General features: G+C 38.1%; 1 protein-coding gene across 4 annotated transcripts; it reads right to left on the bottom strand.

Annotated features, from left to right (window-relative positions):
* Positions 1-275: 275 nt before the first annotated feature.
* LOC141647642 (phosphatidylinositol 4-phosphate 5-kinase 9) lies at positions 276-15,104 on the bottom strand. 4 transcript variants are annotated; one of them, XM_074455912.1, is made up of 10 exons: positions 14,809-15,070; positions 12,380-13,703; positions 11,542-11,709; positions 10,024-10,077; positions 9,744-9,909; positions 4,974-5,084; positions 4,171-4,358; positions 3,604-3,761; positions 2,519-2,684; positions 276-715 (listed from the first exon to the last, which is right to left on the bottom strand). In XM_074455912.1, the coding sequence occupies exons 2-10, from the start codon at positions 13,624-13,626 to the stop codon at positions 442-444; spliced, it is 2,532 nt and encodes an 843-aa protein (XP_074312013.1). In that variant the 5' UTR covers positions 13,627-13,703; positions 14,809-15,070; the 3' UTR covers positions 276-441. The 4 variants fall into 4 exon arrangements, with proteins under 4 accessions (XP_074312013.1, XP_074312014.1, XP_074312015.1 ...); XM_074455913.1 differs by lacking the exon at positions 14,809-15,070 and adding an exon at positions 13,818-13,967; XM_074455914.1 differs by lacking the exon at positions 10,024-10,077 and having other exon boundaries at positions 14,809-15,104.
* Between the last annotated feature and the right edge of the window lie 2,862 nt (positions 15,105-17,966).

Genomic DNA, 17,966 nt, shown 5'->3' with positions numbered 1-17,966 from the left:
TACATCCTGTGCTGGCAGAGGTAAACAAACCCCTTCTCTCCACCAAAGATGTATATGCCAATACAATTCAGAATTTGTCGCAAACTCACAATTAATCTATTTTTTTCCTTTTAAATCTATTATGTAATTTTCTAAATTATCTAGCTATTGCAAATGGTGAAAAAAAAAAGAAAAAAAAGTAATAATTAAAGTTGATATCATTAAATCATCAAGTCACATAGAGACGATATGTATAAATCTAGAGTCCAAGGAGAGTAGAAAGAACTCGAAGTAGATTGCAAAAAGAATTTCGACTGAATATTACCTATATTAGATTCTCAATTTATGATACAAATGAAAGTTTACCAATCTTAACAATTTGTCACGCAAAATATTTACAAAACATAACCTCTACATTCAAACATGCGCCTATTTGATATGGTAGGAATCTTTTTGGAAATATCAACCACCAGCCACATTCGGAGGGAAAACTTTGTTGATGAAATCTAGAAACCGTTGAGAATAAAACGTCGGGTCAACAGCTGATATTGACACAGAATCGAATTGTAAGGATTTATAAGCATGTTCGATCTTCTTGCTCATGTTATATTCCTGCAGTATATCAATGATACCCAAGTATAAGACCACATCGTAAACTTTATGAAATGTTGGTTCCGATTCTCCTGGAATTTGTTCTGCTCTTGCCGGTAAGTTCACTCCAAGCTGTATTTGAAGTCTGTCATAACCAAGCAAATTCAAAATGCAAACTCTTAGTGAACAACAAAATTTGACTAATGAAGTTCCAAGAAAGGAGTGATGTCTTCAAATAAAAGAAAGGATTCTACGATTCCATTAACATTACCCTAATCAAAATAAGGGGATCATACGTACAGAAAGGTTAATATAATTTTGCCGTGAATCGACGACAAATGTAATACATGTAGATTGTTTTGTAAACAATTTACCGGAAACAATAGCCTCTATTGCAATATTTTAAAGAAAGACTGATTTGGTTTCAACTTTCAAGGCTTTTTTTTGTGGTATAGTGAAGAGGAATGCCAAGTGTGGTTGACGAATCATAGACAGACAAGTTTTTCTGATAATGTTGAATGATGAAAACGGAAACTGCATCAAAAGATGTTATGAATTGCAGGAAATTTTGCAAAAAAAGCTAGCACACAAACACTTGGCTTCAATTGCTTTATTTTTTTTTTTTTTTAAAGTATCTACAATCCTATATTCCTATGAAAAATAAGACAGCAAGGTAATGGGGAATATATTTAGAGATTTAGCTCAAACCTATGTTACTGAGATCCACAGACACGGTGACACGTTTTAAAAAGGAAAATGAAGGGACACACGGGTACGGTAAAATTAAGCGACACACGGACACGGCGCGGGTACGACTCTTTTTGTAAAATATTTAAACTATTAATGGCCCATGCAAAAGAAAAGAAGGAAATTTAATTCCTCTCTTTATATTAACCAGGCAATTGCCTGGCCCCATGTTCATATTTATTTAAAGTGTTTTCTTCTTACATCTTTTTCCCTTTCTTATTTTCTCGTTTTACTCTTAATCTGATTTTGGCGTGTCAGATACGGTAGCCCGTGTATGCGTCGTATCAGACGCGAATAACGTCGAACACGCGACATGTCAACTAAGTGACGTGTCGGAGTAACATAGGTTCAAAGAAAAGCTTTAATAAAGAATTTTCACAAACAAATTTTCATAGGCATATCTAGATTGAGTCGCACAAGTATGGACATGAGGTAAGTGTAGCAAACAAAGAACACTCGGATAAATGATGAGGATTTTTTTTTTTTATGTTGACGAGGAGTATCCTCCCTATTGACATTTAGGGCTGAAAGCAATTTAATGGGCGAGACCCCTTTCAAGGTTGGTTTTCTTCATTTTCAAGAGTTGGGATTCAAACCCACGACCATTTGGTTAAGACTTCTACTCTCACCAATATAATTGAGACTTCTACTCTCACCAATATAATTGCTGTCTTATGAACAGCTCCCTGGAAATGAACAAAAATGATGAATGTTATTCACTAGTAGTCCATTATGGATTAGTCCCTCTATTTCCTTGTGTTGTATAGAAGCTTTTGTTAAGCGGTTCCAACAACTTGTATACATTTCTTTTCTGGCATGGTTTCCTACGTGAAACAACCAATACCCCCAAAAAATGGTTCCAAACCCGCACTTAGACTACTTTTAGCCTTTTAGGTTCTTTTAAAGTGCAAGGATATAAAAGAAAATGGCTCACAAGTCACAACCCTTATTGCATTTGGTTTCTCCTAAAACTCTGTTCCACGGGTAAATATGTGATGAAATAGAGGGATTATTTAGCAAAGCCTATATGAAGGGATTATTTCACGAAAGGCCATATGAAGGGACCCACTGATGTGGCTGACGGATGTGAATGCTCATTTGTCCTCTCAATACTAAGATTTCAATCTAAAAAGTCTACAGCTTCCTGCTACTGTAAAACCAGACACACAAAAAAAAAAAAAAAGGAAACCAAATAGTATACCTGGCTGTGCCTGGAAGGAGCAGATCCACTTCTTCATGACCTGTGGCAGACACTGCTCGTAATCGACTACCTCTAATATGAGGGCCCACAACAACACTGTTATCATCTCCTCGTGGGACCAAAACAAGGCTTTGTGGAAAAGCCATCATTTCGTCTTCCAGAGCATCTGCATTAGATAACAGCAACAATGTTACACTAGTGTTTTAAAGGCCCAAACAAGGCATGTCAGGGAGTTGGACATACACAGTCTTACTCCTTCGTTGAAAACGATTCCAGTCTCAATTCTTATTAATTATGGATTCTTAGATAAGAGAGTACAAAACAAATAAACGAAAATAGAGAGAAACCAATTTATCCACAGCTAAATTAGCTGACTCATCTACGTCAAAGGGAAAGACTAATATAACTATAATAAGAGAGTTACGTGATAAAAGGTATCTATTCTATACCTCTTTCTTGTTTTAATCATGACTTATACCTAACATCTCTTCAGAAATATGCCTAACGTAAATTTTCGAAATAATCCGCTAATATGAACATTTTCGTTTTCAAACCTCCTACTAAAAGACGAATTTTGCAAACATAAAAGTCAATTTCTGGCAAATATCGACCATGAATGGTCTTTCCCTCTTAAATTTAATTTCTGGGCAAAACTAAAGATCATTTATGACTAATTCTTGCTGAAAACAATTTTATTTGCCAAAATTTAACTTTTTGTAAGAGATTTGGAGAAAATGTTCATATAAGGTAGAAGTTTTGAATGAAACAAGATTACAAGTACGGAGTATAAGTTTTGAAGTAGTACAGAAATGATATTTTTTTTTATCTGTACTCTTAATCAAACTAGAACTTGTACCCCAAATTTAAAGGGAAAGGCTGGTCTATTTAGATCAGTTTCACTATTTTAACTAGCTGAAAACTAAAGATCATTTATGACTAATTCTTGCTGAATTTTAACTAGCCCAACAATCACATAACAAATTTTCCATTAAAAGCTCATTCTTTTTTTTTAAATGATGGATTATGTTTTAAGTACAAATACACAAAGGAAAACAGTAATTCTCAGTAATAGATTCGATACAGACCTTCCTCTGCTACAACACCTAACCCATCTGCATTCATACTTATCGCGCGAGTCATAAGTGTCTGAAGGTGCTGAGGGGCGCGATAGTGTACTCCAAGTAAAAGACTGTAATCCATGATGTCCTGAGACTCCAAAAATTTACTGTCAACCTGTATTTGGCTGCAAAAACCATTTGGAGAAACTTGATTACTAGTAAGAACTCTTGGTTATTGTTACACAAACGAAAGGGAACATGGTTCACTTTAGGCATGATGGTTTCAAGCAACTTAAGAAGGATTGCTAGGAAGCAGGATCTTTTGTTACTCAGACTCGGTTGCCAATGTCGGACCTGACATGGAGTCGAGTGTTGGACAAGATACGATTGTTTTGTGCAAAAGTTCCAGGTTTTTGGCCAAAAATTAATTGTCGAAGGTCGGATTGTTGGAGTGTTCAACAGGTGACATGCAACCGAGAAGTGAAGTAAAGTAACATACTAGAACCTACACAACAAATAAATTTCTGACACATAAAAGACTAAAATACCAAAATTAAATATCACACATAAAGTTCAACAACTACCATAACCTACTTCAGAAGTGCATCCCGCCAAGATGGTTCCAAGTAAAAGGAATAGTTCAAATCCAAATCTTTGAGGATTGTATTTTCATCAATCTCAACTTTATCTGCTGAGCGCCCTAGAGAGGACCCCTTTAAGTCAAATCGACGGTGGATCCTAAGCTCAGTGCAGAACATATTGCCCATCACCACAAACCGAAACTGCAAGCCAGCAATAATTAACAAAGTTACCCATTCTGAATGGTATACTAAACAATTTAACTTCAAGATGAATATAGGCCACTAGTAGAGCAGAAAGCTAACTCTTCACTAGAGTGCATATAAGTAATTACTATGAGGATGACAAATAGGTTCATATAAAAGATAGGCAATCATGTAGCTTGATACTAATAACCCCTGATCTGTTGTTTAGACACAAATTGAGGGGGAAGGGAAGGAGACCATTTCCTTCCAAATCTATCCAGCTGGGTAGGAAGGAAAATGGATCTCTTCATCTCCTTCACCTCCTGTATTCATCCAACCCAAATTACTAACTACGCAACGGAAAAATTCCCCTTCCTTGCCCTCCAAACCTCCATTCCAACAAGGCCTTACAGTTTACTGGATCTAGTCTGTTTAAAGCCTGCATAATGGCTGGATCTTGTATTTTGTCACAGAGAAGCATATGTTATATCTTCATTAATTCAGTAAACTATTAATAATAGCCTGACTACACAACGATCTCTGTCTAGCCTTTCATTCAGTCTCTCTTTGTGTCTCCTAATGCATGTTATTACCACCATTAATATAACAATAATAACAGAAGATCTTACTAACCTTTTGACCACTTGAAGGTATGATCCTGTGAAGTCCGAAAAACTTAGTTATAAGGGTGTTCTCATATGTACGCACATGATAATGATATTGAGGCAGCATCCGCAGCAGGACCTAGACCAAAAACAAATCATCAGCAAAAGTCTATCCTAGTAAAAGCCAAATAGTTATACAGTCAAGAAACTAATATAAGCAATTGCTCGATGAAATAGAACCAACTATGTTTAAAACTTCAAATGCTGAACAAACAGCTAGAAAAAGCATTATCTGCAATGCCTACAATGTTCAGCATTAACAATAGAATCAGCCTCTAAGAGATAGATTAAGCCAATTTAGCAATAATGCATTAATGACGAGCATTATACAAAGTTCACAACAGGTGTACTCCTATAGAGCATGGGAGCTTAGCTTTAAAAGGCGTGAGGGGTGCCACGGTGTGACGATCCGCACACTTCGAACCCTTAGATTTATTTATGCTTATGTAATTTCATTTCCCTTGTACATTTGTAGTAAGTATTTTCTTAGTAGTTTTAGAATAGGTTTCCATAAATAGGTATATCGCTATTCTACACTAAACTTGTAAATTCAATGTTTCCTGCTACCAGGACCAAACTATCAAATTTGCCTCTATGAGAGGTGCTAGTCAATGAAAAACCGCTTCTCATCCAAAAGCTTGTTGTTGCTTGTTGCTTGCTTTCAATAATCGTATTGCTTACTTTTATTGCTTTCGTGTGCCGGACTTGATAATCGTGACTAGGATTCCCGACACACACCGACCCGAGACCCGAGTATCGTGCTAGTGGGCGATCCCTCACTAGCACGAAGATCCTTGTCGCTTGCATCTTGCCTTGAGACGGGAAAGGGTGCGCGCCACGGTCTGGCAAAAGTAGCGGACCGTGACATTTGGTATCAGAGCCCGGTCTTCGGACTGGTTTCTGCACGCCGCATTTGTTCATCGAGATCGAGAAAATGGGCGAAACAATCGAGGACCGAGTGGATGCCTTAGAGGACGCAATCGACGTCAAGCTTCCCAAACTCGAGGACATCGTTATGCGGATGGCCGCGAGCCTCGAGGAGTTGCAAAAGACGGTTTGTGACCTTGAGACGAAGGTGGACGGGATGGATACCCGCATCCAAGCGATCAGTGGTGCGATCCCCGACGATCAGGAGGAAGAGATCAATCATCTGCATCGAAAGGTCGAGATGTTAGAGAACACTTGCGCCACGCTCGTGAAAGCGGTGGCCAATGACAGGAAATCTGTGGGGAGCCATAAGGTGAAGGCACCTCCACCTCGTGCCTACGATGGGGCGAGGGATTCGAAAGCGGTGGATAACTTTATCTTCGATATGAAGCAATACTTCCGAGTAAGTGGGCTCGACGAAGACGCGGAAGTTGTCACGGCAAGCATGTATCTAGTCGACGATGCCAAGATGTGGTGGAGGGCTAGGTACAAGGAAATCGATGCGGGCACGATTACGGTGACATCGTGGGCCGATTTCAAGAGGATCTTGAAGGATCACTTCTACCCCGAGAACACGGAGTTTGTTGCTCGGAAGAAGTTGAAGGAAATCAAGCACACCAAATCAATCCGGGAATATGTGAGGGAATTCTCAGCGTGCATGCTCGAGATTACCGAAATGTCCGAGACGGATAGGACATTCGAATTCATTGACGGGTTGAAGAGGTGGGCACAACAGGAGGTCATGAGGCAGAATCCCAAAACTCTGTCTTCGGCCGCTGAGCGCCTGCTCGACTTTCATGGGGAACGAGAGGCACGAAGAGTTGTGGCACCAACAGGCAATGCTGGTACGTCACAAAGTGGGTACAATGGACAAAGGCCACAAAACAGCGCCATTTTAGTTGGTAACAGTCGGTTCCGCTCGCAAGGAAGTCAAGCCCAATCGGCGAGCACTACAAACTCGCCCTCAAACTCGTCTTCGAAGGCGGGAAACTCTACTGCTTCCACAACGAAGAGACCGTTCGCGTGTTTTGTGTGCAAAGGTCCTCACAAGATGGCTGATTGTCCGAACAAAGCGGAGTTCAATGCCATGTTCAAGAAGATGCCGAAAGGGAAGAACGTCTTGATGGGGCGTTGGCCGACTATCACCAAGAGTGTAACGAAGACTCGAGTGATGGTGAAGACCAACCACGGATGGGCTCACTTCAAAGGATCAGCGCGATGGGGAAGTACGAAGATTCCTTCGCCAAGAAATCCCACGGGCTCATGTACGTGGACTTGATGGTGAATGGGAAGCAAGCTCGAGCCTTGATCGACTCGGGCGCCTCCCACAACTTTGTTACGAAAGAGGAAGCTGATCGGTTGGGGCTAGTTCTCGGGATGCTAACAAATTTGCACCGCCTGAAGCCGGTCAATGGGAAAGTAAGACGCGTCCAAGGAGTGGCTAAGAAGGTCGCGGTCCAAGTGGGTGAGTGGGCGGGGAGCTCGACTTCACCACCGTTCATTGGATGACTTCAAGTTAGTACTCGGGATGCGCTTCTTTAAAAGCCTTGGTAGTATTGAAACCGAGTGACGGATCAATGCTACTAATGGGGTCTATCGTAGTGAAGACGGTAGACAACGACGAAAGACAAGGGGGATCGAATTTCGGCTATGAGGGTGATACCGACGCCGAAACAAGGGACGCGACCTTGGAGAACGCCTAAAGGTTCGGTGGAGCCGAGGGCGAACAAGACCCAGGCTAACTACGATGCTAAGTGGCCTGGAGGACGAAAGAAGAGTCTACCCCCTCACGAGGAGTAGACAATGAGGGCGGGATGCCCAAAGAAGTAGGCCTCGTACCATCGGGGGCCGCGTCGATGTCTTTGAATCGACGTCCTGGTTTCAAGGGTCGGTCGACCCAAGAGAGAAGGCCTCGTACCATCAGGGGCCGCGTCGATGTCTTGAATCGACGTCCTGGTTTGCGGGTCGGTCGACCCAAGAGAGAAGGCCTCGTACCATCAGGGGCCGCGCCGAAATGCCGATTCGGCGTCCGGAGATCTCACATTCCCTTGAATGCAGTCGAAGTGGTGATGGACAAGGTGAAGGTGCGATGGAGCGAGCACCTTGAACGATCTCGTAAAATTTCCGCTCGAGCAACGAGGACTTGGACTTTCCGAATGATCGGGCAAAGCGGCGAGTGATAAACTTGGAGGACATGATGTTCGGGAGTCTCGCCGTCAAGGAAATGCACTCTATTCTTGAAGGGACGATGAATCCGATCATGGTGTGGACCGAGAAGTATCTACAAGCCGGACTCAAGAGAAAGTCAAACCTCAATACAGCATGGACGGCCACACCTCACCGAGGATGTCTCACTGAAGCGCCGTTCGAGATTTTTGTGTTGCGAGGGCGGCAACATTAGGTGGGGGGAGAGTGTGACGATCCGCACACTTCGAACCCTTAGATTTATTTATGCTTATGTAATTTCATTTCCCTTGTACATTTGTAGTAAGTATTTTCTTAGTAGTTTTAGAATAGGTTTCCATAAATAGGTATATCGCTATTCTACACTAAACTTGTAAATTCAATGTTTCACTCTACCAGGGACCAAACTATCAAATTTGCCTCTATGAGAGGTGCTAGTCAATGAAAAACCGCTTCTCATCCAAAAGCTTGTTGTTGCTTGTTGCTTGCTTTCAATAATCGTATTGCTTACTTTTATTGCTTTCGTGTGCCGGACTTGATAATCGTGACTAGGATTCCCGACACACACCGACCCGAGTATCGTGCTAGTGGGCGATCCCTCACTAGCACGAAGATCCTTGTCGCTTGCATCTTGCCTTAAGACGGGCAAGGGTGCGCGCCACGGTTCGGCAAAAGTAGCGGACCGTGACACACGGCCATGGTTCAAAATATCGGTATGGTCGTAGTCGCGGAAGTGGTATAATCAGTCGTTAACCAGCCGTTGCGGACGGATCAGAGTGAATCTCGAGCGATATATCGTATCCGTAGAGTGAAAATCCGATACAACTCGGTCGAGATTTTGAACCGACCGCGGCAACGCCTTGTAAAGCGCGTCTCATGCACATGAGGCATAATGTTTTTTGCAAACAAGTTTGTATCTTCGAAAAAAAAGGTTTATAGACCTCTAATGGAATTTAAAGATTAATATGTAAAGAAATCAAATGTCGATATAATGGGGTAAAGGAAAGAGAAAAATAAAAGAACTAAAATAAAATATATGGAAATCGTATGATGGTGAACTTTTGCAGAAGGCGTACCTAATGTCTCCAGAAGCATTTTAGGTAAGGGATCGTTAACCATTTGTGCTCAGGCATACTTTTTTAAGTAGCATGGTGTGGCCAATGTACAAAAATGATACCAAAGGGTACCATTATTGAACTTGACACACAAAAATCATTATTGAACTTGACACACAAACAATGTCGTAAAAGATAGCACGTTGCATAAATTAGCCTCGAGAGTCCAAATAATCACGAAATTTAAAGGTGGCGTAAAATAACCATGAAGTTCAAAGGTGGGGTCAAGTGGTTAACTGCTAAAAGCCTAAAATGAAAAGAAAATTACAAGCCTGACTGCCAACTCAAACATGTGTGTATTTTATTCTTCATGATGTTAAGCTCATATAATCCTAGCAAAAGAAAAAATAAGATATCTTCTGCAACGACAAAGGCAAAACATTAATATGGGTCTTGGAAAGTCATCTCTACAGCATCACCCAACTAAGGTTGAAATGAAAAGATGCTGAAACTAAGTACTAAAATGAATGCGCTAAAAGGAAAGTTGAATTAGGGATAAGTTAATCACTAACCTTCACTTCGGACTTGCGCAGTGTCTTAATCATGAAACGGTCATCTTGAGAGAGAAAGAAAACACTTCCACTCTTCCCAGGAGACGAAAGTTCCCTCAAAGCATCATTTCCACAGATGGACATCATGTAGTCTGCAGCATCTATCTTGAACATCTCCCTCAAATTTCTGACAGCGTGAGTAAGCTAACATTTTAATGTCACAATCTTACCCTGTGTACAATATTATTCAATGTCTAAAAGGTACTGGATATGGAAAAAGACAGAGAGATGATTTAACTACCCAGAAAAGAAATTATGCAGATCATTGTGACTGGCAACACTCATTAACATACTCCTACACAAAACAATTCAATAAATTTAAGCTCAAAGCCCTACACTAAAAGAAAAGGGCAGCCCGGTGCACGATGGCGTCCCGGCAAGGCGAGGGTCCGGGGAAAGGTCCCACCATAAGGGTGTAATAGGGGTAAGCCTTCCCTTGCCATTTTGGCAAGAGGCCGCTCCAAGAACTTGAACCCGTGACCTCTCGGTCAGACGGCAACACCTCAAAGCCCTACCCTATCATTCGTAAAAGATTAATAGTACATCAACCTACATGGGAATGGGATATATTATAAGCCCAAAAAGAGGAATAATATAGCAAAGTAGAGTGTACTCCAGCTGAATTTTGATGGATTTTTTTTTTTTAAAAAAAAATGCTATAACTTTATATCATCAAGACTTAATAACTATATTGCTAAACTAGCTTTAAGAATACCAAGACACGTTAAAGTAGTAGACTAGAAGCATTAACCAACTTGCCAATATTACAAACAACCTCTTGGCTACCTTGAGTTAGGAATGTCGATTATACAAGTGAGATCATAGTTATTAGGATTCAGACCATAGAATCATCCAAATGTGCATAACAATCCAGATCATCAAAAATTCACTACAACTACAGGATTATTGTAAAACCATTCAGAATTGGAGATGTGTCGCAAATGAACGTATAGGATTAACAGTAGCGTTGTAAATGTTTCGATTTTTTTCTTCCACACTCTGATTTTTTTTTTGGCGTGGTTGTACATGTAATCCAAAGACAAAAGGTATATGTGTTAAATAACACTCAATAGTAATGTTCTATATAATTATAGAGATTGTACTCATTCGATACACTTTCAAAATGGTATTAGGATAATCATACTAAATTCATGTTCAAATTTTGTTGATTCAAGCTATTTGTTGGATCTTCTGATCCTCCATTCGATTTAATGATCCAATCCAAATACCTTTTACCAAATCCAAAGTAGGATCCCAATCTTAACAATCTTGGGCGACATATATAGATTTATAGAACTGACTCCGCATATTACAAGTCTGAGGGACTACACTATGCATGTGTTGTATTGTTGTGAGATGGATATTATAAGAATTATACTCACATAATCACATCCGCAGCTGAATAATGTCCAGGCCATAGAGAAACCCATTGGTACAGAAATCAGACGATTAAATAAATCTAATTCAGTATCTTAAAGGTCAACACTACTTTCTAAGACCATAATGCCCCTTTTTTTGTTAGGGGAAAAGAACATCATGACTTTATCAATACGAATAAACAAATACAATCATACTTTGTTAATTTTATACTTAAGGCCAGCTTTGTTTTGCCCTGAGTCATCAGCAGTTTGGTATGTTGGGCCTGCATACTTTTACAGATTTTTTAACAGACTATGCTTATGTTTTTTGAAAGACTTTTTTATTAGGGAGGCATTTCAATAATTCTAACCATGACTCCATGTTCGAATCAATAACAAACCTGAAAACCATGGGGCAATAGTCCTTCCATTTAAAATCCTCTGACTGATGAGGAGGCGTCAGCTGTGACCCTTCTTTAGGAAAACTCATCCAAAAACTTGCTTGAGAACCAAAATCAGATGCTCGAACTTCGCGCTTTGGTATTGGCGTTATTTTTCCCACGGTGTATCTGATTACATTATAATGTACATTTAGTATAGATTTTCAAGATGTCACCACAGACTAAAAGACCTCCTTTACCTAAAAAAAAGGAAGACTTGGCCTTACTCATGTATAGGAAATTTGAAAAGACAAAAAGTATACTTCGTTCAAACAGGAAAATGAATAAGTTACATGATGAATAAGACATAGGCTACCTGTGTAACATAATCTATGTCACTCGGACTCGGTTATAAGTATCCAACACCGAGTGAATGTCCAAGTGTTAGACATGTTTATTTTATGGGAAAAAAAAAATGCCGTGTTTTTAGGTTAAAATAAATGTCCAGAGATCATGCCTATATCCATATGTGGACTTGTGGAGTATCAGAATCAGGTACGCAAGATAATATAAATGAGAAGTGCAATATGAGAGTACAACGAATTCAATAGGAAATTCAAGATAGCGCTGTAAACACGAAGTGCAGTTGCAAAATTAATGTCATTGACCATTGTACACGAAACAAGCTATGACATCCGCTATATATATTTTAATAGATGCTTTTGCAAACTGCAAGTTTATCTGTCTCAAAAGATGCAACCAATCAGTCTTATGATACAAGTTCACAGCAAATGAAGCTTATCAGAAGTGTACACATCAATAAAGATAAGCTAAAAGGGGATAAAGAGAGCAAAAATACCTTATCCCTAACTGCAAGCTGAGCATTAAATCATAACTTCGATGACCTTTAATAATAGTTTCACCTGGTCTTTTCACCTCTTTTGCTAGTCTCTTCTGCCTCCGTTTTGCTCTTCTAGACCTTGAAAACGAATGACTTACAACCACCTCACTAATTAAAACACCTTGCATATACTCCCGCTCGAGGATAGGTATGTTTGTCCCAGCCTGTTTCTCGCCCCCTTCTCTGAAAGACTCGGATAAACTATGTCCAATTACTTTCTCAATTGCAACCTCAAGGCTCCAACGTCTCTCAAGAGATACATTCTCCTCACGGGATTGTTCCAAGTTTAAAAGATTTCCCTTCAAAAGCTTATCTGATTGATGGTGACGAGATTCGTGGCTTCTTGGAACCTTTATGTTACCCAAGTCAACTGAGGATGCATGATGAAGATTAGACACTTTATTTTGCTTTTTCGAATCGGGCAACACTCCTCTTTTCCTTAGAGCACCTAGGTAGAGCTCTTGTGTAGCTGGAAGTTGGCTACCTTTAGGGTAAAATGCACCCTTCCCGTCTTTCAAACCACGAGTCCAAGTCCCAACAAAACAACCACCTTCACTCCAAGTGTATACACCAAATCCGTGCATCATTCCATTCAACCAGCTGCCTTCAAACATATCTCCACTAATCCAGGTAAGAGTACCTTTTCCGGACATTTTCCCTCCTTTCATACTTCCGACGTAAACATTTCCATTCCTCCATGTATATTTTCCAGGGCCTTCTGGGGTGCCCTGTATCCAAGAGCCCTCAAAGATATCACCATTGGCGTAAGTTTGATATCCCAATCCATGTTTAAGGCTCAATCTCCATCGGCCTCTATATGTCATGTGACCTGGCCAAGCATATGATCCTTCACCATGCATATACCCACCAGAAAACTCACCCTCATAAACAGCTCCTGAAGGGAACATAAGCTTGCCACACCCATGTCGCATCCCCCTTCGCCATTCTCCTTCATAAACACAACCGTCTGACCAAATATACTTCCCAGAACCCTCGGGTACATTTCCAAGCATTGACCCATGGTAAAACTCCCCATTTGATAGTAAGATATCTGCAACCCGAAATGCAGAGCTCGAAGAAGTTTGATCAATGTCTCCGTTTATATTATCTCTTTCATTCAAATCAAACACATTAAGAGATTGAGTTCGCACTGGACACAATGATACTTCCACCCCGTTCTGAGCAGTAGCCACGGAGGCAGACATGCATACGTCTTGCACAAAGTTTCCCCCTTCAAACCGTCTTTTTGTCAAATAACAACTAACATTCCAAGCCTAACCAACTGCTAACACAACAAGAAAAATTCAAAGAAACAAGACACCACCAAATATTAGATAAAGATTATAAGATATAACTAACTAAGCAAGAAAATCTATGGCTTAAAGAAAAGGTCAACCCTTTGCAAGAAGTAAAAGGTAGCTCCACCAACCGACCTTCCTCCACTTTCAAAATTAAACTATTTCAAACATATTGAAACTATTTAATTAAGAATATTCAAACACCAACATGGCAACAGTCGACGATTCCTAGGTTCAGTTTGTGCCTCAGGAATTGAGCAAGTTGCACATTATTGAAGATAGAGGTGAGAGTAGAGACCACTCCAACTCCATCTCCATCATATTGGACCCACTTGGGTCATATTTTAAAGGACCATGTCATTCACAGGTTTCCATGGATCTACTCTTTCTATTAAAAGTCCAACATTATACACTGCTTAAGTGCTGTAATCATGGACTTATCGACGAGAAAATGCCAAAACACGATTTGTTTACTTTGATTGATACTAATACAAACAAATTTTCTATACCATTTTTATTATACAGAACTTTGTATCCTATTCATGATCAACTTGTTTCATCAATATGAATACATGTTCATCATATTTATCATTAACTACTTTCCTTAATAATGAACACGTTTTGACCTACTCAAAATCCATGGACAAGACAATATCCAGCAACAGTCTTCCTTAAAACCCTGTTAAATTTAGAATATCAATTATTTTATCTACTCCCTCCGTCCCAATCATTTGTTTACCCTTGATTAAAATACCCTTTTAAAAAAGAATAACAAATTATCGAGATGAGGGGATTATAATGTTAAGACATCAGCAAACTCAGTAGAACAACATTACTCGAGTGCCTCAATAGCTCCCGCAAACTCAGTACCACAGTAAAACCAACTTAAACTAAAAAAAAATCACAACCCAATATCTTAAATACAGAAATTTGTGAACTTTTATGTCCCTTAATCATCCTAACCCAACCAACCCCGTTTCTCAAATCAAATATAACACAAATCACAAGCAAACTAAGAGCATTTGACAAAAACCCATTAATCAAAAACAGCAAATTACACAAAAAATAACAAGTGAGAAACATAATTACCAGGAATGAAAAGCATGGAAATTGAAAGGAAAGAAAATGAGAAGGGAGTTGAAAGAAATGGTTGGAATTAGTGATATGGAGAATTAATGTTATCTTAGTTTAGTGGGGTGATTATGATTATAATATATAGTAGGAGGAAAAAGTCGGTCCAATTTATAGCACTTTATTTCCTAGGTGTGTATGATAGTGAAACTTGTTCTTTTTTACTAAATTAAATTCTCTTTTTGTGATGAGATGTTACATGTTAGATAGATTAAAAGCTGAAAAGTTTCAATTTTTATGGATGTATTTGAGTTATCAAAGATAACAACTTTGTTTGTTTGTCTATGTTAATAATTATCAGCTTTTTTTTGTGTCATCATCATCTTTCCACCTTGTTTTGCTGCTAAACCAAACAAAGGTATGATCTGAATGAAAATTTAATTAGCGTAATGATGCTACTACTATTCCTAATATTCACATGCCATTTTACGTCTCTTTCCTTCATTTCCACTTCAATGATAATACCTCAAAGACTCTAAGACCACCCCCAAGCAAGGTCAATTGGGGGGTCAATTGGTGAAAGGTCACCTTAATCCACATTTAAGCAAAAGATTAGGGTGACCCAAGGGTTGAAAAGGTGAGAAGAGGTCAATTGGTGACCTTCACTTGCTCAAATTGACCCAAGAATTGACCTTCACGCCACAAATCAGTAATTGGTTCTGATATTTAAAATCCAATGAAAAAAAAGAAAACTAATATATTAACATTAAAAGTACAAAGAGTATGCGGTTTTTTTAATTATGTATACGGCTTTTTTTAATTGCTCAAATTATGTATGCGGCTTTTTTAATTATGTATGCGGTTTTTTTATTGTCAATGAAATCAGTTTTTCGATTATTAAATTTTAACTTTGTTATTTAATAATTTTTTTCCGAAGTGTACGTCATTAAATTAATGTTTAATATATTAGAGTACTTTTATTTTTTTTTAAAATTACAATAAAAACTTATGTATAATTAGTTAGTAAATAATAATTGAAAAAAGTATGAGAGAGGTTTTAGTGGGGTAGAGTGTAGAAAATGATTGGAAATGTTGGAAAGTGGAAAATGATTGGATTAATTGACCCAGGTCGTGACCTTTTTGCTTGGGAGGGTGAACATGGGTCAAGTTAATAAGGAGTGATTAAAAGTAAAATTCTAATTGACCCAATTAAGTCGACCTTTTGCTTGGGGATGGTCTAAGGACGAAAGAGTATGGACGGAGTTTTGTGTTTTGTGTTTTGTTTTCTACTTGTAATTACTTCACAAATTCTCATTTGTGACGGTAATACCCGTTGCAAGCTTGCAACGAGTCAAATACATACCATATTGCATGAAACGGATACCGGGTAAGATATACAATTTATATTAAAAAAATGGCTAGGGGGTAAGATGGGAGAAAGTTAGGCGGCTGATTTGTGTGTGATTGACACCCACTCATTCATATTATATTCATATTTGTACTTCTTACAATATTTAATACCCAATATTAGCTTTAATACTTCATGCATTAATTGCTCACATTTATACACAAACATCATCTCCATCTTTTATATTCCTTCATTCTATGCTAATTAAGCCATCACCAAAATCTGTAAAACCATCACCATTTCTCTCTATTTTCCATTATTTACCTCTCTAAAAAAACAGCATTTTAACCATCACCAAAATCAGTAAAACCAAAAAAAAAAATGGCGGATGGTTCCATGTTCATGTTCATCCTTACAACTTACAAAACTACAACAACATCACTTTTATTATAAACATTAGAAAGAAACAAGCAACAAAGACGACACAACCAATTGTTTAATTTTTAGATTCAATGTTTAGAGTTTACTTTTTTTGTTGGTACGATGAAGATCTTGCCGTATTGTTGTGTTTTATTTATTTTTTATCAAAATGTTTAACAAATTCCATGATCGATACCATTTTTAGCTTGATTTTTTTAATATTTTTAGTCCATTTTTAATTTCGATAAATTCACTTTTCATTGCAACTATTGAATTTTTGTTGGTGATTGTTATCAATTTTTTATTCATATTTCTTTCCTATGATTGTTATGTTTTGTTAAACTTTGTATCAATTTTTTTTTATCAAATTCCAAGATTGTTCTCATTATTAGTTTCTATGAAATTTTGATTAAAGAATATAAGATAGTGTCAGCATATCGAGATCACTTGTTTATATATTAAAATACTTTGTAACCAATTTCAGAGATCTTACAGACCTTGAGAGATGCTAACAAATTGATCACTTAAGTAAACATGTAACAAACTAAAATATGTTTCAATTTCCTAAGGCCCTGTTTGGTAAAAAGCGGATTAATTTCAGCATAAGCAGATTGCAAAAGCAGATTATAAATGACAGATTTTATCAGAAGATTTGACTAGCATATTATAATTAGCAGAATTGATTTGAGTGTTTGGTAATTGACAGATTACGATTAGTAGATTGTTAGTTTTCTTTGTAAAATGGAGAAAAATTTCCTATTTTACAATGTGCTAACCAATATGTTGGGGTAAGCAGCATATTGACCACAAATATGCTGTTTCAATATGCTGTTTACCAAACACTAAAATTAGCATATTGATTGGTCAAACATGCTAAAAGCCTTGAATATGCTAAAATTTGGCCAATATGTTGTTTACCAAACAGCGCCTAAATGATTGTGACCATATTTAACTGGGTGTACTCTATTTACCCCATTACATATTAGTTGACTGAAAATGATGACTTATACTTTTCAAATAGTCACATACTAAAATTTAGGTAAACATGTTTCAAAATATAATATATGGCCATGTTAAGGATAATTGTTTTCATTTGTATATTCTAATGGAGTTGTCTGAAATGGTAACATACAATGACACATTGAATAATTTTGTGAACATGTTGAGACGTGCATTAAGTTTCCTTAATGCAGCTGTATGTTTATATCCTTCTACAAAATGTCACCATCTTTAGATTGGTCACATACTAAACGATAAAGTAAACATCTTGTAATTAATACGGACTGTAACTTATATTTAGTTTTATCTTGTAATATGGGCTATCAAATCTTGATTGTCATTTGAAATACTATCATCTATAACTTAATCTCTTATGGCGCCGTCGTCATTTTCGTCTTCCAAATCAATA

This window comes from Silene latifolia, chromosome 3 (assembly GCF_048544455.1).
Source record: "Silene latifolia isolate original U9 population chromosome 3, ASM4854445v1, whole genome shotgun sequence".
In the NCBI taxonomy this organism is placed as follows: Eukaryota; Viridiplantae; Streptophyta; class Magnoliopsida; order Caryophyllales; family Caryophyllaceae; genus Silene; species Silene latifolia.
The sequence above is the reverse complement of the archived record's forward strand: the minus strand, read 5'-3'. Positions and strand labels throughout refer to the sequence as shown.